Here is a 25,784-nt window from a genome sequence, read left to right on the forward strand (position 1 = left end):
AGGTAAGTTGGTTGAAACTAGTAAGTCATAACATGTCTGTCCCATATGGTGCATTTTAACAATATAATGTAACATTTGAAGGGCCCTGAAAACAGAGATACTGTGAACACGATTTTAGAGACCAAACCTGCCATAAGATACCATGTTAATAGGTTTTGGCTTAATACCTTAATTGCATGACCTGGCAGATAAGGATTAGGTGGGTCTGACAAGACAAGTGTTAAATGGTATGACATTTATAACCTAAAACAAAATTTCACCTCCATTGGTCCATGTGACATGCCAGGTATAGTCCTGCCAGAAGAACTGCTCTTTTGAATGACAAGATAGGATGCACAATACCACCTGAATCTTCATTTGAACAAGAAAGTAACACAACTTGTCCCATTAAATATCATAGATAATTTTTTTTAGTAAATTCATGTTTATTGAGAAGAGTTGGATTAAAGCTGATTGTTGAAAGTTTCTAAGGTGGACAAAGATGATGCAATATCATACCAAACTCATGGTTCGAATCAAAGCTTATTGGAAATCAATAGAAATATTTACATGAATGATTAACTTCAGAACAGATGTGATCTGATACATCTCGTACAGTAGTTTTCAGAATTGAAGAGCTTATTGTTGTTATGAAGTCTCCTGAAATATCGAAAGCTTCAAAATATCGTGCATTCAAAAAGCTAGTCACACATGCTAACCAAGTTGATTACATGAAGCTTTGATAATAACATCTACTCGGACTGTTCTTTATTTATTTATGATCTCATAAAATCATCTTTTGGTTGATGGGGATATTTTTAAGTGGCATTAATTAATGGGAAAGTCTTCCTTTCTGTTTAAACTAGTACAGCACCTAAATTTGATTTTGCTTCTTCTATGTTGAGTATTCTTTTGGATAAGATGGCTGTTTGGCAAGCCGTGTAAGCAATTTTTTAATGCAATTGAAATGATGTACGTCTTCTGAAATTATCAGAAGCTTTGAAAAACTATACAGTAAAGTCACAATAGGAAATATTGAAGCCGTTACACAAGGATGAATGATAATATAAACAAAGAAAATTCTGTGGATAGATGTTGTGAAACAGTTAGTGTCATGATTGCATGCACAGCCTGCAAGATTGATGGAAGATCGGTGTAAGTAAAATTTTGTATTTCATTGATCTGTCACACACGAGAGTCCTCTCATTACTTAGTCTTTTCTCATACTGTCATGTTCAAAGGAACTCTTTGATCCTGTATCCCAAGTTGGCTTCTGAGCATATAATGGTGATGGATACATTTTACACCATACAGTGTCTAAGTTCATGGCAGCATCAATGCGGAGGAGAACCCTGTCTCCAATCAGAAACAGAGGGCGCATTGGTTCTTTCTCTGTCATTCATTTTATGAGTTGAGGGTCTTATATTGCAACAACTCTGCATCCATTACCATTCTTTATGTCCGCTCAAGTATTGCACATGGTCCTGGGCATATTCCATGATCATAGATTTCTGGCTATATTCTGTGATCACATAGTGGCCAGTATTCTTGTAAATGACACCAGCAATACCATTAATGTCTGTCCAACTCCAAATATCATGGCATAGAGTGGAAACATTGTATAGCCAGCAGCCCTGTGAACTCCTGCTATTGCAACACCTGAAACAAATCATAAAGTACACTTCTTGAAAACAAAGAACACACACAACAAAAGTTTTTTTCAGATGGATAACTGGATCATGTTTATTGATTGCCATCAAGGTTTTCACAGTTACGAGGCCAGCATGGAAAATGGCCTATAAAACATCACCTTTGTTTGATCAACTATATCAAAGATATGTTAAAGTAGCACTTTTAATGCCCCACTAGCTGTAACTCTTGAAATTTGTTGACCTCCAAATATCTTCCTATTCTCTCCTGGTTTTCTCTGAATTCTACATTAGGACAATATTCCTCTGTGAAACATTTGACAAGTAATTCAAATTTAAACAGTCATTTTGATTTCCTGCCATTTTCAAAAATTGATAATATTGCAAAGGAAACAGGAAGAAAACATCTTTCTGTCATGGTGATACTGGTATTCATCAATGCAACAACATGCATGGTTCACAACCCTTAACCAGTGGCTTTGCCCACTGCTGCAGATAGCACAACTTATCAATCCATGTGCTAATTGGATACTTACTAGTTATGCTGCCTCCTGTCATGGGCCCAAGGAAGCCCATTATTATTATTGCCACAGGAACAAAACGTCCAATTTTATGTTTTCGAAGACAGAAGAATGCAATGAAAGCAGCTATTGCATGTACGAGTACTGATGAGAATAAAAACCACAAAAATACATGGTACCACATTTCTGAAACAAAAAGATATAATAAATTAAAAGAGGGATATGTTTACAATGTAAAGTGGTGAATTACTGACATCCTGACAAATCCTGACTGAAAAATTATTTCTTATAAACATTTGGTTCTTTTCAATAGGAATCGTTAAACATCTGAAAGCTCAAAATTATTGTCATAAAAATATATATGAGCGTGTCTTACACATTTCAGTGGTACACATCAAAGATTCTTTAAAATATCAAATTCCATTCTACAGGCATATTTGCATTTCATTATAGCGACAACTAAACAATATTAAGCATAATAATAAAAATCAAGAAAACCAATACTACTGCTACCTATACGTCTACTACTATTAACTGCTGCTACTAATACTACAACTAATAACAATAATAATAAAAATAAAGTAATAATACAACTATTGCTATGGTCATCACCAGATATCACCATCCGTCATCATTACAGTCTCACCCTCATGTATCGTCATCAGTATATTATTTTATCATCATCATCATCATCATCATCATCAATCATCATCATCATCATCATCATCATCATCATCATCATTATCATCATCGGGCCATCACGATTATAACTACATGCTCTGGTTAAATACTTTGCGGCAATTGCACGGCCGTGGTACACATTAACTTTCCTCAAAACTTTTCGACCCATCAACAATGCTGACGAGAACTTCAGGAGATGTATCACACTGCAGCTGAATCCAACAAATTCAACTTGCAAGACAAAACAGAATATTGCAGTGAGCCTGATTACCAGCAAATCCTTGTAAGGGATCACTTGACAGTCCAATCACACTTGAAAAAGAGTCGAGTCTAGTTGTAAAATCCTCTTGGTTAGCCATTTTCCGGCAGATAGCCTTTTAAAAACTGAAGTTGAAGTTATCTCCGGCTCCCGTTAGATGCAATGTTTAGGTTTGTCAGCCATGTTGCATTTCTTTGTTTACCAGTTCTTTACTCCAGTAAAGCAGTTTGACATGCCTAAAGTCGCGTACGACGTTTCCTTTTAAAAATATCGCTATTTCCTTGCGAGAAGCCCAAAATGTCTGATTCAGAAGACGATTACAGTTCCGAAGAGGATGAAGACTATGTCCCTTCAGGTATGTTACTGGTGATATTTAGATAAACAGACATGATATATGCTTGTTGACAGGAGACAGACATGCGACGCAAATCACGTTGACACAGGGGAAATGGTGGTGGCGCACTTGACCACGATCATAGTACATCGTGTACGTCCCACGCTTTGCAGTACCGCTGCAAGTAGCACAGTCACCTGTGGTCTACTCCGCTCTGCGTCTATGCGCCCCATAGACGTGTGTACATATGCCTGAGAAATTCTTCTTCTCAGGCATATACACACGTCTATGGGGCGCATATAGACGCAGAGCGGAATAGACCACAGGTGACTGTGGCAAGTAGTCTACAAAACTGCTCGGTAGGCATGTGCTCCTACTTTTTTTTTGTGATGAACCCAATGTCATATACATGCTGTAGTTCTGCGTACAGGTCTGTTCAGGTCAATGTAATGCTGGAAACACAAACAGTCATTGGTGCAGAACCATGGGAACACCCTTGGGGAGCCGTCATCATTTAAGGCCTTGGGAGGAGGGGGGGGTCAGAGGAATTTTATCGGTAACTCTGAAATTTCGAGTACCCCCCCAACCCTGATGAATTTGAGCATCCCCCCTCTCTTACACAGAAATTTTGACTGACCCCCCCAACTTAGAAAGTTAAATATCAAGACATGTATTTGTAAAATTTACAAAAATACAGCAATGGAACAGACCTCTCATATCCTGCTAGATTATCATTGGTTATCTCATAATGGTTAAAAAAGGTGAAGCCAACAAAATGAAATTCAAAGTCACAATAAAATGTAGATATAAAACCTCACGCTATTACCACTATCCAACCATACCCTTATTGTTTACTTTGGATGGGTATCATGACAAGGTTTTCACAAAGATGTTTGACAGGGCAGAATTTGAAAGTACAGGGGGAGAACACGCAGGAGGCTGAGGGGCAAAGTATCAGAGGAGGTTGTACCACCTCTTGTGTGGAAAAATTTGAGAAATTGATATGAGCAATGGTGCAGTCTGGTGCCATCTGAGAGGTGTTTTTCAATTTGTATTTTTACTTTACTTTACTTTACTTTATTGCTCAACAACACACTCAAGGAGTGCGGTAAGGCAAAAATTACAAAACTCAGCAAACACTGGATGAAGCTGCTGCTGGGGGAGGAACTAACGTACAAGAAATAAATTTGGCAAGAGGTAGTTTGTTTTCGTGAGTAAAGATATACATGAACTTTCTCTATCATTCAAATCAAGAAAGCCAGGATTATACAAACTAGTGGATAAAAATAGACTATCTCGATAAGCTCTATATTTTGGACATTCTATTACAAAGTGAAATTCATCCTCAACTAAAGACTTACAATGCTTGCAGAATCTTTCATTTGCAGGAACTTTTGGAATTGACCACCTACCCAGTTCTATTTGTAGGTTGTGATCCAAAATTCTTCGTTTTATCAGCCACCTCCTATAGGTAAAAGATCTTATATCTAGCAAGTAACTTTCAAATTCAAATTTTGTCTTAAAAAGTCTGTAAGTTCGGAGCTTATTCTTCTGCGTTCCACACTTCCTTGTATCATTATGAATGTTTCTTAGCCATGTTTTTTCATAAGTTTCACATAAACTATCATATACATTATTAACTGTGGAATTGATATTGCAAACACAAGACCATATATCACTCCCACTGTAAGAGTTCAAAATGCTTTGTATATAATTAGACCAATCTGAATTCAACCTGGATGTATAAGCAGATCTCAGTAAGATGTCATCTGATAAAACTAATCTATGCCAGTATTTGAGCATGTGCTTTATCACCATAAAGTGAATTGGATATCTACCCAGCTCTCCAACAACACCATCAGACGGTGCATGTTTAGAGACTCCTAGGATAAATCTATAATAAGATATACTAACATCATTGAGAAAGTTACATTTGTCATTAATTTCATGTCCCCATATTTCACAGCCATATGTCATAATAGGAACAATTAAACTATCAAAGAGTGATAATGCAACTTTTACAGAAAGTGAACCATTTTGAAGGCCCTTACGAAGGCTGAAAAGAGCTTTCATTGCCTTCAATTTAAGATTATGAAAATTACCTTTGAATTTACCATTTGGGGTAATGACAAAACCAAGGTAACAGTACTCTTTCACTAAGTCAAGAGTCACTCCATTGTAAGTGAGTGTAACTCCTTTTACAAGATGATTACTTTTGTTAAACACAATAACTTTCGTCTTCTTTATATTAATTAATAGACAATTTCCATTCACGACAAAAACTATGAAGTTTATCTAAGCAGCTTGTAAGCCTGTTTCAGATTCTGAAATCAATAAAAGATCATCAGCATACACTAGACAATTGATAAGGAGTTTACCAAGTTTGATAGGACAGTCCTGACTGGAACCATATGTACTGGGAAGATCATTTATAAAAATATTAAACAAAGTTGGACTTAAGTTACACCCTTGCTTAACTCCTAAATTGGAGTCAAATTCTTCAGTAAAGCAGTTGTTACTTTTCACACAATACTTAATGTTGTCGTACATGGACTTAATTAAGCTATAAAAATTACCATTAATGCCATATTCTGTAATTTCCAAAGTAAACCTGTACGCCAAACCCTGTCAAATGCTTTCTGAAAATCTACAAAACAACAATAAAGGTACCTACGACTGGGACTACAGCTTGACTGAGAAAATTTCGCATAGACATGTTGATCGATAGCAGAACGCAAAACAAGAAGATTATCTGCAGTTCTCCTCTTTGCTCTGAAACCAGACTGAAATGGTGAAAGAATACCTTGCTATTAAGAAAGTTTATAAGCCTATTATTCAACACAGAGGTAAACAGTTTTGCAAGGCAACTATTTATAGAAATCCCTCTGTAATTTGACGGATCACATGTATCACCTGATTTGAACACAGGGACCAAATATGCTTTTTTCCAAACATTTGGAAATGTTCCTGATCTGAGGATGACATTGAATAATGAACACAATGGAGTAAGTATGGAAGAGCCACCATATTTTAGCATTTCATTCAAAATACCATCGACACCTGGGGATTTCCTGATTTTAATTTACGCAAAGCCTTAAATATTTCTGATTCTCTAAATGTGGAATTAAGAATAAAATTCACATCATATTCATTGGCAGCTTCCATTTTTGTTAATTCAGATATGATACGTTTAGAAACATTATCAGTTTCTTCACAAGAAAAATCACCTAACTGCTTAAAGTGATAAAACCATTCAGCAGGAGAGATAGATGAGTCAATTTTCTTACACACACGACTCCCTGAAATATCCTTCCACAATTTCCAGTAATCATTACGGTCTTCGGAATAAACCCTTTCTAATTTCCTTAATTGACTCTCTCTGAAAGTTGACCGTTTATATTTTAACAATTTTTTGTATTCTTTTTTTAGAGTGAAACATCTCCCTCTAATATGTGGATCATTTGGGTAGCGATTCAACAATTTACAGCAATCTTTAAGATCTTTACGAAGTGAAAAACAAGACTTATCAAACCAAGGCTGAAAACACGTGTTGATTTCTTCTTTTTCAATTTCGGCGTAACCTTACGTAAACAGCGATCTGAAACTTTGTGAATAATACCTTCAAATACTTTTACAATATTATCACAAGAATGGGAACTATGACACGCAATATTAAAATTTCTAAAGTCTTCTTGAATTGATGAACTTTGCAGAGTATTTAAGAAATCTTGTTTAGCATTATCATTCCACAAATATTTACTTGAACATGGTTTACAATCTACATCAACTGACTGCTTCACAATATTATTTATATTCATAGAAAAACCTATTGGACAATGATCAGAGAAATGTGTAAAAGCATAAACTTTGAAATAATCTATACAGTTCACCAAATTCTTTGTAACAATACCATAATCTACTGTACTAAATCCATTTCCCTTGTAACAAGTTGGTTTTCCATAAAGATCCCCTGCAGTTCTACCATTTAAAATCTGTAAGCCGTTTTGAATGCAAAGATCAATAAGTTGTCTCCCAAAGGAATTGATATTACAACTACCATTATCCATTGAAATTCTATTGTGTACAGAGTCAGGAATATAATCATTAGGTGTAGGACAGTGATTTATGTTATCATGTTGAATATAATCTTGCAAATTACCTGTCCTGGCATTAAAGTCTCCTACTAACATTATGTCTCCCAAACTAGAAAATTCAAGAATCTCAGAATGAAGAGTTTCAAAATAATCATTATTTACATGCATTACAGACCCTTGTGGAGGTAAATATACACAACACATAAAAACATCACTACTCAATGAGAAAAAATCCTTATCAAGTTTTACCCAGAGCAAGTCAGAAATTTTTGAATTTATCTTATGAATACCTATCTTAAGGCAAGACTTAAATACAACAACAGATCCCCAGCAGCACGTTTACTACGTTTATGTTGTAAACTTCTATCAGATCGAAAATAACTATAGCTATCTAATGCAAAAGTGTTTGTCTTCGAAAGCCACGTTTCTTGAATACACATAATATCAAATTGGTTAACAATTGATAGAAAATCTTCATCATCACATTTTGATAAACCACCTTGGATGTTTCAACTTCCAACACGTAAGAAAGAACGCTTAAAATTCTTCTTAAAGCAGCAGTACTCTGTCTCCGCGAAGTAAAACACATGGCAGTGTAAAAGCTGACTAACAGAACTGGATAAATTAAAGGAAAACTTGATGAACAGCTGACTACAAATAGAAATAGAAAAAAGTAGCCAGAACAACAGGTGTGCTAAATTACGCACTACCTTGACAAATGTTAATAGATACTCAACTCTATTGAAGCACAGTGTAACATTGTAGCCATAGTGGCTGTATCCAGAATGTTCCAGGACATTAAAAACAAACAAACAACATGAAAAGAAACAAAGCACATCAACATATGCTGGTCACAATCTAAATCTGGTTTCGATCACCATGGTCATATCTACTAGTGTATACACCATTGCCATAATTATAGTATGGCCTTCTATTGTAGGGCCTATTTACTTGGAAAGAATCACTACTATCCATCCGTCTAAAATTTGACGGGGATGTATATGTATGAGAATGAGTGATCACACTGCTCCTCTTTGATCCTCTGACACCCCATTTAAGGTAGCGGTAAAGGCTATTTTTGCACCAATTCTTTTCTCAGAGTTAATGTCAAGTTTCAAGTGTTAGAATCAAGATATTTAGTTCAAATTTTCAGGATAACTCCCTTAGTTAATACTTTCTCCAAAGAATATAAAATTGTATGTTTGTAGCCATGATTTTGAAATATGACACCAATCAATATTAAAATTTAATTTTTCATATTTTTTTACATCTTTGAATTTAATAATAAATTAATATTACCAAATTAGTTATAAATATGTTGACACTATTAATTGTAAGATTTGTACGGTAGGATTTGTAAATAAAATTTGTTTTTATGATTTTACATGGGTTTACATATCAAAAAATTATTAAAAATTCTTTCATATTTCAAAATGTGATTTTTCAAAAAGTACTTCAAATACAGGAAAATTATGCCGTACAAATCTTATCTGTAACCTTGTTAATAGGCTGTACAAATTCCATGTCCATATCTCATTTCAAAGGTTGGATTTAATTGGTATAAAATTATGTAGGAAAACTGTTATTCTGTCAAAATTGTTGAAAACAAGCCATATTTGCACCCCTCTTTTGAAGTCAAAGAGCAGTCTTTTTGGTTAATCTCACTTTTGACACCTCTTGGACACTCAAAGAATCTAAAAATGCATTTATAATAGCAGTCACGCATTCTGAATGCAAGCACTGCCTTGTCAAACTTTCCTAAAAAACAGTAAAAATGACTTTCCCTTTTCAAACATTTTTTTAAAAGCTAGGGGACCTCTGCCATACTTAATACACTAAGGACTCCCCAACTTCCTCGTATTTGGTCAGTTTTTCAGAAGTTTCAATGGGCTATAACTCTGCAATGCTTATGACCCCAAATGTCTAGTTTTTTTTATTCCACAGAGAATGTTGACTTCTTTCATGTTTTAATAGTTTTATTGAAGTTTATAACTGACGCTCTAGCCTTTACCGCTACCTTAATATCACTCACCAATAAACTTGTGCCACGTGAATTTATATGAATTCCATCACTGTGATAAAGGTAACTATTGTTACCTAATCTATTATGATCTACAAAGACGCAGTGATTTATATCAGAACATGCATTCTTAACCCTCTCATTAATATACTGGATTTGATTATTTAGAATGGAGTATTCACCATGGAAAGGTAAGATACCCGACACAATAATCAACACTTTAGGACAGACATATTTAACTTCATTACACAGTGAAATTATTCCATCAATTATTACATCATCACGTAAGTAACCAACATCATTCGACCCTATATGCAAGATTACAATCTCTGCATCAATATTATTGACATTTCTCAGACATGAAAAAGCTTCATCAATATTTGAAGCTCTAAGCTTAACAGAACGCTTATTCTTATATAACAATCTAGTGTTAATGTACTTAGTATCGAATCACCTAATACGAGGACATTACAGTTCATGTTACGACCGTCATCTCTAATGAATCGTGGACGATGTGGACCCGATATGCGAGACTGTGTCCGGCGATATGTAGAACTCGTCCTATTAACAGCTTCATCAACGCTGCCACGACGCGAAGGACTCTCTCTCGATTCATCTGAATGACTCAGGTACCGGTTAGCGTACGCGTTCGGAGTACCGGGAGCTGGAACGGTGGACGAACGTTCAGTCGGTTGTAAGAATTTTGGTGGGCTCTGGTTTACCGCGGAAGACAACGGTAGAGGATCAGACCGAGGAGTATTCGTCAGGATTGGTTCTGGTGTTGCTGAATGAGATGTTTGCGGCTGGAGAGTGATACTACCAACTACACTGTGACGATGAAGATCTGCGGAGTGAGGTGCGACACTGGAGACAACACGCTCACGAGTTACAGCTACATCAGTCTCAATTGATGACGTCACAGCGGTCCCAGAGACTTTTTCTAAAGATCCGTGAACGAATTCAAGTTTGTCATCAATACGAGAGATAGTACTCACAATATCATTCATTGAAGACTCCGATGAATCGAACTTGTCATCAATGAAAGTAAACTTCTTCTCAAATGAGGTTTTCATAGATGAAATCTGCCTCCTAAGATCCTTCACTTCAGCGACAACGCGATCTTTACACTGCGACTCTACAGCACGTTGAGTTACTGCTAACTTCCTTTGAAATTCTTCACACATTGATAGCAATGCCATCCTCAAATTATTCACAGCGTCGAGTACAATATTGAATCGATCACTTAGTATTACGTAGTTATCTTGAAGTTTTTCGAAGGAGCGCAATAAGTTGTCGGATTTAGTGACAGTGTCATGCTCCCCGTATTTACAGTCCACAGCTACATTGACGAAATCATCACATTTCACACGCACTGGTGTCGTCGAAGATTCAGCCAAGTTATCTTGAACGATGGCGGGAGAACGATCAGAGAACACCTTCATAACACATGTCTCTGGCGAATCACGGCCACTATCTTCATCCAGTGAGACCGCAGAAAATGGAAAAGAGTCAGTTTTTAGAACGGAACTCTCAACTGAAATGTGCATGTCGACGTTCCCGCCTTGCGAAATTTGATAGCTTCTCAAAAAATTATTTGCTTCTTCACGACTGTTGAAACCTTTGAAACATGCACCGGAGAAACCATCCACATGCTTATGACAAGTATTCCACTTCTCGAAGACTCCCGTTTGTCTCCCAACAGCAACAGCGTAGAATTTTTTGCCAGACTTTTTCTTACTTGACCTCGTCAACTTCTTACGTCTCCTGCTGTCTCGTACTGGAGTGCTTACAGTTCAGTTCAGTTCAGTTTGATAAGGGAATAGATATCCTATGGATAATGGAACATCCCTCTGTTGTGGCATAGTAAAAGCTGGTGAAAGTCAAGATTTTCCGTGCATGTAGCGGTCAAACATGTTCTTGAAAGAGTTAACACTGTTTGCGTTGACCACCCAATCTGGCAAGCTGTTCCATAAGTTGACGATTCGTGGTGCAAATGAGAATTTCCTGATATCCAGTCTAGTGGTTGGTTTTATCAGTCTGTGCGCGTGGCCTCTGCTCCTTGACGATGTGTTTAAATTCAGTGATATGTTACAGGAGTCAATGTGGTTTACTATTTTGTAGACCTCGATCATGTCTCCTCTCTCTCTGCGACTTTTAAGACTTGTTAATTTTAAGACCTGCAACCGTTGCTCATATGACATATTGTGGAGTTGTGGAATCATTTTTGTTGCCCGGCGTTGAACTTGTTCAAGGATACTACTGTCTTTAACTAGCCAAGGTGACCATGCCTGAACTGAATACTCAAGTCTTGGTCTGACTAGTTGCTTATACAGTCTTAAAATAATGTCTGTAGATTTGCATGAGAGTGTTCTCTTCATCATACCCAGAACTTTATTTGCCTTCTTAGCTGCTTCTACACACTGCCGTGACGGTTTCAGGCTTTTATGGACGATAACTCCAAGATCCTTCTCTTCATCTATGCTATATCTATGCTCTTCATCTATTACAGAGGTAGACACGTGCTCGTCACTTGAAATGTCAAAGTCCCCGTAAACAAAATCCGGGTCAGTCTTTTTACCTTTGCTACGCCTACCCATGATTAATTCTGGCTAAGAAATAAAAGTAAGTCAAACAATAAAAAGAATAATGCCTGGAACAGCTCAGTATCCACACCACTACGGGGAGCTCAAAATTATACGTGCACACAGCAGGCAGCCATATAACCATGTAATTTTACTGGTGTTTCAATTCATTTTGCACCAAAGCTTGAGTAACCCCTCTTTTTTCTCTCCACATTTTGAGCAACCCCCACCCCTTAGCTTTCAATTTTTTTAGTGACCCCCTCAAATTCCTCCAAACCCCCACCCTGTAAATGACAGCTCCCTGAGTGTCCCTTGCTGGATGCTCAGGTATAAAAAGATATATTCAATTGAAGGAGCTGTCGAAGATATCAGAGTTCCCTTGTAACACTTACCATAGCTTGGAAATCAGGAAGTTTACAAATCTTGTCCTTTACATTTCCAGTCATTGTTTAAAGTACACCAGCAAGGCAATGTCAACAAATGTGACTGAAGACTTGAGTTAGAGCAATTTAATACACACCCAATGAATATCACAAATCATACATATTTACTGAGATATGAATGGCAGATTAATATTATTTTCTTTACAAAAAATCTGAATAGATGGCATACAACATGACATTGACATTGACCAGTTGTTTTGTTTTCTCTAGTAAAATTTGAGACAAAACGTTAAAGTTTAATAGACATATTTATATTAATAAGTGTTTCTGCTTAATAATGAGATTTATTTGTTTATTGATTTCAATCTCTTTTGTAAACTTGACAGACGTTGCATTTATAAACAGTGCAATCCGGGGAGTGTAGCAGCAGAATACAAGTACACATTCATGTACATGTATGTTCAGCTTTTAATGATGCACAGTCACTCCACACAGAGTGACCATGATTGATGCTACTGAGAAGAGGTTTCTGCTTCTATAGATAACCATTCAAAAATGCCACCTAGGTGGTAGCTCCAAAGACAATTTAATTCTGGTTTCAAAGATTATTCTTCAAAAATGCCGCCGTTGGCAACAGCTTCAGAGACCACTGAATACTGTTCTACCTCCCAAGGATGCATCACAGCAAATTTTGTTTTTGCAGCTTTCCTAGAAGCAATTTTTTTCCCTTCCTTTCTGCAGAGACAATTTTTTTCAAGCATTTGGCCGGCAACAAATTCTTTTTTCAAATCCTCCAGCCCCCCCCTTCCCCCAAAATCAAATGGGCTACCCCTAACCATACAGTTGTCATAATTACATGAAGGATCATGCAGTTCCGTGTCAGTATCATCAGACAATGTGACCTGCATTTGCACAGATTGTTGAAACACATTTACAGGTCATCATAAAGTAGAACTACTGGTAAAATAGCCAATTTGACAAATGCCAAAGTATTTTAACAGTTTATGAGTGCTCCTTGTGATAACTTCAAAGTTTGACATTTACAGCATCATTGTATAATTTATGTTTTCACACAGAGGAAGAAATCAGTGAGGAGGAAGACATCCTTGGAGTTGTAGATGAAGAAGTGGAAGGCCTGACTCAAGGAAAGAGGAAGAAAAGTAACCAGAAAAAGACAGACCAATCAAGGTTAGCCATAAGGAATTTCACAGTTGTGAAATTTTAACCATCACTTTTGTGAAATAGTAAAAGTAACAAGATATGTTTATTTGCACTTTTCCTGACATGTTTAATCAGCAAATTTGATTATCATTCTGTACTTTAACTCTTACATACCTTTTTTTCTGTTAGTAGATTCAACTTTGCCACTGAAAACAAAGAAAGTTGATAAAAGTGTGAAACCTTTAGAATACAGGTAGCATTGAAACTATGGTATTCTGTGTAAATGCAGGTCTCCCTATTGGGAGTAAAAAGAGTGCATGATGCTTAAACATCAGCTATCCTTTCATGTCACATCTTGAAGGGTTGATACAGTCTTGGAAAGTCCTGCAATTTAGAACCTACTCCAGAAAGTCAAAGATAATGTGTAACATTCATTGAAATCCTCTAAAAATGATCTCTTGTCACAAAAGTCAAATTTTAAGATTCCAAATATTTGCCAAACCCAATACTCATGAAATATGACTCATTCCTTCTTAAAGAATCATTAAAAACTGCAGATAAACGTGTCAGTATTATCAAGTGTAGAAGCTCTTTTATTGGATGGTTAGCCACAACGTTTCATGTTCTGGACAGTGCAAGTTAGACCTATGTAGAGGATGAAATAGTAAAGGGTTAAAACCATTGAAAACTCTTCTTCTACCCCATTAAGATATAATCTTCCTGCAACTCAATGTTTATAATGAGTTCATTTCACCAAGATAGTGAAAATGCCTGGAGATCACAGGTCAGACAATTCAAGGTCCTAGAAAGGCAAAGTACTGCAGGCTTGGACAGTCATTACAGTGTTTCATCTAGACAGGGGGATTCACCCTCTGTTGACATATTGACACGCTCTAGCAATTTGTCAAGGGGGACCTATGCCCCATGAAATTATGTCAGTCACACCTCAAAGATATAAATAGAACTCACATACAGGATGGAATCCCCCCAAATATTCTGGCAAAGGAGGACAATGCCCCCTTTTGATGACATCCTAGATGAAACGCTGTCATCACTAGTGCATCATGTATATTTTACTTTATCAATTAATTGAATTTACTCAAGAGAAGAAATACTGGTGATGTGAATCTTTAAGAAATTTGTTGCAGTGCATTATCATTTTTATTTGGTGTCAGAAAGGTTTTTAACACTTGTGTGCATGAAATATCAGAATGCTCGATTGAACTTTCTACAGGAAATAAATACCAACAAGCAGAGCAAGATTTGTGCACTTTCGACTACATATAGGCATATCTCCACAAACAATTATCAAAAATGGCAATAAATATCAAACTTCCTTCAAGGCACAGATATTGCCACTTTGATTAAAAGAGTTCTTTCTGGGTGACTTGTAGGAAGAGGAAAGGAGGAATCAAATTAGATGAAGATAATGAAGACATCATCAAGGAACAAGAGGAGGAAGAGAAACGACAAGCTGAATTGACAAATGAAATGCAGAGGGAAATTGAAGAGAAGAAAGAGGAGAAGGAAAAGAAAAGAGCTGATGACTTGTGGGCTAGTTTTCTCAAAGATGTTACTCCACCTGTCAAACCAAAAACAACCTCAAGTGGGCAGAAAACAGCCAGCTCCAGTACTAATCAGATGGTCAGTAGCCATCTAGGTATTCATTAGTTGATAAAATTACAATGTGCATCTTTATTGATGTATTGTCACTCTTCCTACTGGGTACAATTCTGTAATTTGAGAGGTACAAGTGAAGAGAGCTCCATGCAAAGTTGTCACGAAGGATCAACCTTAGGCCAAATTAAATAATATGTGTTATACAGTAACCCAAGCTACCCTAGAAAATCCACCAGTCCAAGACGTTTTCTTTGCATTTTCAAATAATTTTGAGTAAATTCTCTAAAATTTTACCATATTTTATAAGTCTCATCAAACAAATTTTTTTTGCATTTCTTCTACCGACCAGCCCTAATTTTCAGATGCATGTTACTGACAACACACAACTGTTTTGACCTTGATACTATCATACATGTCATTTCCTATACAGTGTTCCTTTAGCACACACTCTAATTCAGTAGATTCCTATGTGAATGAAGCCATGTTAATCTGCGCAGTGTCGTCTGATTACAATCAGAAAAAACAATCACTATCAGAAACAACGTCTGATCATAATAATGTCTGCGCAGTTTTCAAATTCTTGTCTTTTAAATTTGGAAAGTACTCTATACTTACAGCTATGTAAATCACAATAAAGTAACAAAACTGAAATTTTCTTGCGCGAACCAAAAACCAATTTGAAAGATGGTCATAACATCCCTTTATTATGAATGATATAATAGTGTACAAATTAATCAACTGAGGACCTGACCATGTATTACTGGACAATACATTGATAATGGATATTGTAACTATGATGCCACAGACATCAGTATAACCAGTGCCACCACTGTCAAGAGCAGTGTGTGCTTTTGTTTTCATTGAAAAGATACAGTCTCTAGGAGGAATTTTACAACATCTGAATACATTTTATCCTTCTGTATACTACAGGGAAATACAAGTACAGAACAAAGTGACTCCAGTAAGGAAGTGAAGGATGAAATTGCAAAAGATGCCAAAAGCAAAGTTACTGTTACAAAAGTATTTGATTTTGCCGGTGAAGAAATCAAGTGAGTGTAGTTTTACAGTATGTTCGTACACTTGGAAATGATCTCATAGGGAGAGTAATGAAGGCTTGGACTTATAGGCAGAACAAGAGGTTCCTTGATTATATTTAAATTATTATAAATGAAATGAAACATGCAAAATTTTATTGTTGTACAGCAGCTAAGGACCGCATTAGTCAAGTGTGATTGTGCATGAGATGGGAGTTTTCAGATAATATGTATATGTATTGGTCAAATGGTGCCAGCTGTACTTCGTTATGGCTCCAAGAATGTTTTAATGTACTGAGAGATACTGTACCAGTACAGTTTGCATATAAAATGTATCCTTAGTTTACTTTTAGTGATTGGAGCAGCAAGGATAGCTACAAGGATTGGTAAAGAGAATGTTTAGAGTAACCAGACTGAAGTGTCAAAATATCTCTTCTCTCTGTCACAGAGTTACAAAAGAAGTTGATGCAAATTCCAAAGAAGCAAAGGCTTACTTGAAAGACAAAGAGGAACAAGAAGAGAAAAGTGCAGTTTCAAAGTCACAGCCTGGTGTGTTGTCAAGGCTAGGTGCTGGTACATCATCATCTGTCCCAGGGTAAGTGTTGTCAAGGCTAGGTGCCGGCATATCATCATCTGTCCCAGGGTAAGTGTTGTCAAGGCTAGGTGCCGGCACATCATCATCTGTCCCAGGGTAAGTGTTGTCAAGGCTAGGTGCCGGCACATCATCATCTGTCCCAGGGTAAGTGTTGTCAAGGCTAGGTGCCGGCACATCATCATCTGTCCCAGGGTAAGTGTTGTCAAGGCTAGGTGCTGGTACATCATCATCTGTCCCAGGGTAAGTGTTGTCAAGGGTAGGTGCCGGCACATCATCATCTGTCCCAGGGTAAGTGTTGTCAAGGCTAGGTGCCGGCACATCATCATCTGTCCCAGGGTAAGTGTTTTGCTAGTCATTGAAATCTGCAAGGAAGAATCTTGCCAGTCATGAAAAAGAAGAGCAGAAACAGTTCAACATGATATAACTACCATGCATTACTGAGACTAGGTCACTTAACACCGTGGTTGTACATCCTACATGGCATGGTGCCCTTGTAATCCACTCTTTGTGCCTTCACGCTTTTAAAGACCCAGGTCTGACATACAAATGCTAGGATCAATCCAAGTAACTTGGACACAATATGTTTACTTTCCACGGTCATTCAGAAAGCATGTTTGCTGATAACGACAAATAAAAGTGTGAAACATGCGTGATTCCAAGAGTTGACCAGTTGACTTTTTTGCCTTTCTGGAAATTGTTGGATCTTAAATTATTTTTATAAATAAAGTCGTTCACACCTTCCGTGATATTTACAATGAATGAAATAGGGCCTTTGTTTGCATAACATTGTTAACTTTTCTTTAGGAGTACCGTTTCAGTTATGTTTAAGGTCTGCTATTCCTAGTATGAATATGAATAGAGACCACTGTCTCCTGCTATGCCGTCCATGACTGCCAGCCTTGTTTTACCTGTTGCCAGGCTTGGTGGCAAAAATGGTTTATCTCAGGTGCTGTGCATAAATCACAGATTTTGGCAGCTGAGAAAACATAACTACCTCCCTTAAAGTTATCCCAATGGATAAACCAGTATAAATGGAGAGACTGACCATTTCATTGGCCCTGTACATGAATATCATCAATCAATGGCAACTTGCGTGTTAATTGCTATAATCCTTTGCAAGAAAAGCTTTTCTAAATACATCACCATTTTCATTGTTCAACTAAAAGATTCAGTTGTATATCAGTGCTCTACCAACTCTGACCGTAAACATGACTAAAAGTGCAGATAAGGTTACCTTGGTGAACTCAAAGAAATGAAGTATTGCCAACACCTTACAGACCAGGCTTCTGAAACATAAAATCAAGTTTAGCGTAATTTAAATAGTTATCAACTCCCATTATACAATAACAAGGTGTGTTATCATCCACTCCCAGAGCTAAGTGGCCAGTTTTCTAGCCCCTGTATGCTGTCAAAAAAATTATAAACTGTACAATGTGATTGGTTCTAACAAGATTTTGTTTCAGATGAGGTATTTGACACTGTGCCTTCAGTCACAGTTATGGTCAGAGATGGTAAAGCACCCACACATGACTGAATCTTTCAGGATACGCCATTGTTTGCAATCTCCCTTGTCACTCATTGGATGGCATGTACAGCCAGCAGAATTGTTAGACCAGAAACAAGACTCAGTGAAAAACACATGAAAAAAACTTTCAATGCACTTTGAAGTCGCATATTGTGTCAAGAATTTGCTAAAACATTGTCTCTCCTTTATTGGCGAAAGAATGAAAGAATAAAATACACATGTAGGTGACCAAAACTACCTAAACAGTAAAGGGTGCCACCAAGAGGTCAAATCAGATTGCATTACTCATAACATAGCAGGGCATTGCTGTTTGTCTTTCCAATGCAAGGTTGTTGTACATGTAAACCACTTTAACTATAAATGACACTTGTTATCAGAAGTCCAAGGGATTATTTTGGTAGTCATTCCAATATCCAGGGCTTCAATACTGTACTTCCATTTTAATTCTGCATCAATATATTTCATCCTTCTTTAATTTATCTCTGGTCAAAAAATCTTTAAAACTCTTCTTCAAAACTACTGGTCAGATAGCTTTGATATTTGATACATAGATCCCTATGGATGACTTATTTCAGATTTGTTCAAAGTGTATAGAAATATGCAAATTGTATTTTTAAGGCAATTTTTGTCATTGTTGGTCAAAAAAAGTGTATCATCAAACCACTTGTCTGACAGCTTTGATATTTAGTATACAGGTTCCTACAGATGAACTAAATATGATACATTGAAATTATCATGAAATCTGCAATTTTGTATTTTTGGGCAGTTTTTGCCAATTTTGATCAAAGATTTGTTTTTCAAAAAACTTCTCGCCGGATAGCTTTGGTTGACATGTGTTCTCAGGGATGATCTCAATCTGATATGTTCAAATTATGATGTCATCTTCAATTGTGTATTTTTGCAGCTATTTTGCCAATTTTTTTTGGCAGGCAACTGAAACAAGATCAAAGATTTCCACCTTCGTCAACACATGTCAAAAATAATTATTCTAGTTCCCTACATAACACAGCAGAGCTATATTTCATCATAGAAATCTTTTTAAGTCTTCAACATTTAAAAAGAAAACAGGACATGTATTTATTGTACACTCATTACAATATTTCATTATGTTTGTCACTTTCTTTAACATAATGCATCATTTTCCTCTTACAGTGTCAAAAGGCCTGGGGGTGGTTTGAGTGGTGTCCTTGGCAAAATTGGGAAAAAACCCAAAATGAGTACATTGGTAAGTCTTTAAAGATTGACATAAAAGCTTCTAAGGCCGTCAATTGTGTTTTTTGCAGCACCTTGAAACACAAGGGGGTATATTGTCTGAAATAAAAGAAGACAACAAACAGTACATGACATAATGGTAATGCTTAAGTGGAACACGGAGTCAGGTTACCAGAGGTCAATGGTGTCATTTGGGGTCAGAGGTGAATTCAAATTTCTCAGCCCTGACTGGGTGTTCACAGATGTTATATGCACACCGCACAGTATAACAAGAATTGGTGCCTCTGTCGAGAAGGATCATATCACAAATTTGATCAGTATTAGAGCTTGTTAGAATTTTTTATAGCTGTCACTTCTCAACTGCTTGGAAACATAGAAAGTAGCACTATAGTGTCATGTGACCTTTAGTGTTTGTCATAGTTTTTATAAGACCTGCCTATCCTGGCACACAGTCCATGTAGCCGACAATGAGATGCAAATGATATGCGGTTAAGGTCTCCTCGACTAACTTTCAGCTGGTTGCTCACTTTCTACTATTTTTATAGTATTTTATACAAAGGCACAGACTTATTCTACCTTCAACTTAAAACTGATAGTGATTTTGTAGCTCATTCTTTACTATTTTTCATAGTTTTTGGTACCCGCTAACAGACACTTCGTGTTCGTGTCGGCTACATGGACGATCTGCCTATCTGGTACGTCAGGTTTGGGATGATTGGATGTTTGTGTAGGAGTATTACTCCTACACAAGGTTTCATTGCAGTTTGACTGGTTAATATATGTGAGACTTACTCGTTTACAATTGAATAATTTGACCCGTATACAGGAATATAAAGTGTGGGATGATACAGTACAATAGGTTCTTTATGTAATAGGAATTTAAAGGGGTTTGTGATGAAATGATAGGATCTGTATAGAGGACTTTGTGATGATGTAATGAGCTGAAGGTCTTAGTTTTGGATGACATCATGAAATGTATTGTGAAGGATAGAAGCATTCATGTGATAGGATCTGTATGCAGGTGTGCAAGTTTGCAAATGTGTGTGTGATTGGATCCTTTGAAAGGAATCACAAGTACGCAATATATATATATATCACAGGATCAGTATACAAGAGTTTCTTGTGTGCCATATGGTGTGATTTTATCTATGTACAGATGTGCGAGTTTGCAGTGGTATGATTGAATCCTTGGAAAGGAATCACAGGTGTGCAATACTATGATAAGATCAGTATACAGGAGTTTCTGATGTGCCATAGTGTGATGGGATCAAAATATAGGAGTGATTGATAATGCTATGGCATGACTGTGGGTTTGCCAGTGTATGACTAGTGAGAGATGCTTATGGAGTTAAGATCAAGTAGCTGAATCGATTATACAGATGCGCTTGCTAAAAAAACATCTGTTCAGATGGACACAGTCAAAAGTTAATCATTAGGGAGGCCAGAGGTAATATCAGAAAGTGAATAAGTATACAGTATATGATTTGGAGGCTACCAAGACATTCCCACTAAAGGCATATCATCATAGGCATTATTAGATCATATTGTCTAACTTCTAAATTGTATTCTAAGGTTAGCATAGAAGGGAGGGGTGGTGCCAAGCTGAGTTATTGGATATTATATCATACCAGTATATTAATGGTGCAAATACTGTGATCTGATTGGTCGAGACTCGAAAAGTACCATGGTATATTGGGGATATACCACGGCTGGCATATGCGTGAGCTCTCAGCTTGAGCAAAAATCTGTTTATGACGTTCCACGCCAGAATTTCAATGTACTGTTGTGATATAATAGCAATAAATCACACCCAGCGACAGTATACCACGAGATTTTGACCAGTTCACTTCATATATGCACTCGCTATTGCTCGTGCATATATGTCATGAACTGGTCAAAATCTCGTGGTATACCATCGCTGGGTGTATTTTATTGCTTAAATATCAGATAAAATTGACAGTAATGTTTAATTTTGAAGGTAGAGTCTACTTAGAATTACTGACAAGCTGTTTTATTTGGTAAAATCAAAGAAATTGATAATATTGATTACTATTGATAATTAATATTGATAATACATATTGTTAATTGATAACTAGCATCACCCAACTTCTAATTCAGAGTCTAATATTAGAGGAGGGGAAAGTGGCAGTTGCCTGACTTGCTATTTTCTCAGATAGCGTATCAGATAAAATCAATAATATCATCTAACTTTGAAGTTAGGGTCAAATGTTACAAAGGTGAAGTGTTGGCATATGGCTGACAAGCTGTTTGATTGGATAATATCAGATATAATTGATAATGTTATCTAATTTCATCCAAGCTAGAGTCAAATACTTGGATAAGGTGGAGGCAGTTGGTTGACAAGTCGTTTTAGATCTTGATATTTACAACAACCTGATGAAAAAGCTTGTTAGCCATTTGCCACCCTCACGCTAGTATATGTGATGATATTCGAAAATTTATGATATTGTCAAACTCCTAAATTGCAGTCTAGTATTAGAAGGGGGTTCTGGTACAGGCCCACATGTGGTTATCAGATAATATCCAATAAAACTGATTATGTCGCTGCTAACTTTGAACTTAGCCAGCATATGATATTAGAAGGGGAGATGGTGGCAAATGCTGGACATACTGTTCTATCAGTTTATTTCTGATAAAATTGTTTACATTTTCCATGTTAGTGCATTGGTCTCGTACTTCTGGCACACATTTACTTAATACACAACTTAGACAAAATTATCTGATAATATAATGCCAATGTCACGCCTTCGTGCGATTTAGGCCAAGACTGTTTCCTATTGAAATTAAGCATCATCATATGATTTGCATAAACAAATCTTGCCTCAATACTCTTTGCATAAGTCAATACATTTATTGAGGAAATCCTGCATTAGATGTAAGACAAAGAAGTGTGGTGTTTATTTAGTGAGCTGTGGTTTGGGGAAGAAGTCAGCCAAATTCTTGTACAATACTCCACTGTGAGAGTAATCCATGAAAAATCATGGGTCGTAGTAGTGAGTTTTGTCATCATTCTCTTGTGACATGGATTGAGAGTACTATGGATATGATGAGTAAAGGTAAACTACAGTGTTGTACAGAGAGCTATTACCAGCTATGTCCCGGTAGAAAGAGCAAGATAATGAAAGAGTGTATGAGCTGTGGTGGTCTTTTAGTGTAGTTTGGTCCATGCTGGATTTAGGTGATGCACCTAACACAATTCTGTTGCTTGAATTGATAATTTCAGGAAAAGTCACGTTTGGATTGGAATTCTTTCAAAGAAGAAGAGGGAATAAGCGATGAATTATCTCAACACAACAAGGGAAAACAGGGGTGAGTCATTAACTGCAAGATAAATAATATAGAAATTTAAAAATAAAGCTAAATATATCATGGGTCAGAACAAAATCTAACCATTGACAAATTTTACCTAGGTATCAACAGTGCTGCATATTTTGTATTTTTTATTGTTGACAATCAGTCTAACAATTGTGAAATTATCTGTAATGGACGATTTTATCACAAGTCTGTATTTTTGGAGGTCTTTTTATAATGTTTTATAGCCAATACTCTAAAAATTGCCATGATTTCATCCTATGGAAAAATCATGATTTTCATATAAAATCAAAACAAAGTCGCAATTGATGTCTCAAGACAAAGTACTTTTACACATGTTAAGGAGTCTCTAGTGAAAATCATTAAAGTAGTGAAAAGTTTTGAATTATACACAATCAATTTCAGCTCAAAGATTACTCTGTCATGAACAGTTACAGACGCATATTCCTGATAAACAGAAAACAAATTGTATCATCTGATTTAAATTCAATGGAAAACTTTACAAAATGTGATTTGATAGGAACAAACAGAGAACAATAAGTGTGCCACGAATATGATATATGAGTGTGCCAGTAATGGTGTGATGATGATTAAAAACTGAAAATAAATTTCATTGTTACTGATCCCTCATTCAGTCCAGATCTGAATGAAGAAAAATGAAAACAAGCCAACAACACAGAATATCACTATCCATGTATAATTATGTAGATTGGTGGTCTGTTGAAATGAAATCTAAGTAAAGGAAATGCTTTAAAAGTCCAGCCTGTCACATTTTGCAATCATTTAAAGTGTTATCAGTGATGCAATAGTTCAGTGGTGTCAGAGTAACGCATTATCTGTATGATCAGATAATAGTCACAGTACAATCAGTACATGCAGTAAATGGGTAAGTCTTTCACAGATAATGAAATAAAAAAAAAACATTGGTTGTCATACCAACTGCCAGGATACATTGATAAAGATCTTGCTAACAAATCCTGTTCTGAATCTTTTTGTGTTAGATACCTAGAAAGACAAGCCTTCCTGGAGAGAACTGACACCAGACAGTATGAAGCGGAGAAAAAACTGCGATTTGGAATTGGTGGCGGGAATAGATGACAGCGCAGATAATGATGATATGATTTGTAACTTAATAATTAGAGTCTGTGTGGAATAGCTTACAACTATAAAACTGATGCATGCATAAAGAGAATGTTGTCATTGCTTTGTGCAGTGTTGCTTGTGACACTGAAAAACCATTGATTATTATTCACTGGGTTTTAATTTCACAATTTCCAGTGACAAATGAATCTGCCAAATTAAAAGCTGGTGAAAATTTTCCATAAAATTAGGTTCTGCTGTTTTAGTTTTGCAAACTAGTGAATATTCCCACGATCACAATAATGAAATTAAATTCCTGTGAAAATTAATGTTTTTACATTAAATTTTAGAATGTCAGACTCTCAATTATGTAATTTGTACTGACATTGCTCCATGAGCAGATTTTTCTGATTGTGAATATATACTTGGAATAGTTATCATATCAATGAAATAAGGCCTAGTGATTGATCAACAGTGTGCTGTTTTGGTGAAAAACCAAGAATTAAATTAAATTGGATACCTTTTGATCTCATGATTTACATTTTATAAAAGCAGACAAATGCTCGGAAAGTCTTACAGTAAATTTCATGAGAATTCTTTGTAAGCTAACGTCAATACAGGGAAATGAATTTAATTCATGGAAGCATGACTGTATTCTTTGAAACACGGTGAGCCAAACTTTTCAGATATTAAGAAGTTTAATTTTGTGTCAGTATAATCAACAGAAGTTAATGTTTCATGGTGAATAGTCATTTTTTATTTTGGCATTTTCAGAGATATGATGGTACTAAGTTTGCCATAGATGGATGTCTTGGCTAGTATATGCTTCTACTTGTCAAAGTATGGTACAAGCAAGGATGATTTGCGCCCAAAATTTTGCTTTTGGAATTTATGTTTGCAAGTTTATCCTTTACTGGTACTATGGTGAAATGTACCAGTAAAAACTAGAAATCTGTATTATACCGTGGCTGTTTCTCCAATAAACTCATGCTGAACAGTTTTTGTTACAACTATGGTTTCCATGGTCAACAAGTTCTGTTGTAATTAAAACTTTTTTTTTCGTGTTTTCAGAAATTCTCTAGACACATATGGTTAGTACAGATGGAATTTATACATACTAGCTAAAAATAAAAAATGTGTTACAGTTTACACAGTGGATTCCACGTGATCTTGTACATCTGGTATCAAACTATCAAATGCACCATAACTTTTACACAGATACTGCTTTCTCCCTAACATCTCTAAATAGATTGTGCAACCCTACAGTTTCTTTTGTAGAGTTGATTCATCATAATAGGAAACGACATCATGGGATGTACATGTAGACGGAAGATCATTTTCTCTGTTGAAATTTCTTGAAAAATGTACAGATAGAAGATACTTCAAAAGTATTGATTGTCAAATCATGTTTTTATCAAATTTTTGAGCTCACTTCCTTTTCTGATAACACACCTGTCAAAGTCCTATTCTTTTCTATAGAGTATTCTACTTGATAAGTACTGAGGGATGAACACAGCAAAACTTTTCCGGATTCATTTTGTTGTCCATTATAATGTCTTTGTACGATCAGTAAAGTGAGAAATAAAGTTATGGTAAAATTGCAACATAGCTGTGGTTGTTGTCTGTACATTACCTTATAGAAATAGCACCCATATGCAGTGTAAAGTAATGCTGAAACTTTAAACATCAAAGCAAATTATTCCTTTTCGATGATAGCCAGAG

General features: G+C 36.2%; 2 protein-coding genes across 2 annotated transcripts; one reads left to right on the forward strand and one right to left on the reverse strand.

The window, feature by feature from the left end:
* Positions 1 to 725: 725 nt before the first annotated feature.
* On the reverse strand, positions 726 to 3,329 carry LOC139148392 (transmembrane protein 170A-like). The gene is made up of 3 exons (XM_070719828.1): positions 3,102 to 3,329; positions 2,165 to 2,335; positions 726 to 1,638 (listed from the first exon to the last, which is right to left on the reverse strand). Exons 1-3 carry the CDS (start codon positions 3,187 to 3,189, stop codon positions 1,508 to 1,510), a joined length of 390 nt encoding a protein of 129 aa, XP_070575929.1. The 5' UTR covers positions 3,190 to 3,329; the 3' UTR covers positions 726 to 1,507.
* On the forward strand, positions 3,283 to 25,666 carry LOC139148391 (craniofacial development protein 1-like). Its single transcript, XM_070719826.1, has 8 exons — positions 3,283 to 3,444; positions 13,579 to 13,690; positions 15,058 to 15,307; positions 16,214 to 16,332; positions 16,766 to 16,912; positions 19,590 to 19,662; positions 22,894 to 22,979; positions 23,984 to 25,666. Exons 1-8 carry the CDS (start codon positions 3,387 to 3,389, stop codon positions 24,078 to 24,080), a joined length of 942 nt encoding a protein of 313 aa, XP_070575927.1. The 5' UTR covers positions 3,283 to 3,386; the 3' UTR covers positions 24,081 to 25,666.
* The last annotated feature ends 118 nt before the right edge of the window (positions 25,667 to 25,784 follow it).

The sequence above is a fragment of the Ptychodera flava genome, chromosome 13, assembly GCF_041260155.1.
Source record: "Ptychodera flava strain L36383 chromosome 13, AS_Pfla_20210202, whole genome shotgun sequence".
Lineage (NCBI taxonomy): Eukaryota > Metazoa > Hemichordata > Enteropneusta > Ptychoderidae > Ptychodera > Ptychodera flava.

Coding starts and splice junctions, on each gene's coding strand:
- LOC139148392 (XM_070719828.1), bottom strand. CDS start 3,189: ATGGCTAACCAAGAGGATTTTACAACTAGACTCGACTCTTTTTCAAGT. Junction 2,336..3,101: donor TCCCTTACAAGGATTTGCTG/GTAATCAGGCTC, acceptor TTTTTGTTTCAG/AAATGTGGTACCATGTATTT. Junction 1,639..2,164: donor GACAGGAGGCAGCATAACTA/GTAAGTATCCAA, acceptor GATTTGTTTCAG/GTGTTGCAATAGCAGGAGTT.
- LOC139148391 (XM_070719826.1), top strand. CDS start 3,387: ATGTCTGATTCAGAAGACGATTACAGTTCCGAAGAGGATGAAGACTAT. Junction 15,308..16,213: donor GCTCCAGTACTAATCAGATG/GTCAGTAGCCAT, acceptor TGTATACTACAG/GGAAATACAAGTACAGAACA. Junction 16,333..16,765: donor TTTGCCGGTGAAGAAATCAA/GTGAGTGTAGTT, acceptor TCTCTGTCACAG/AGTTACAAAAGAAGTTGATG.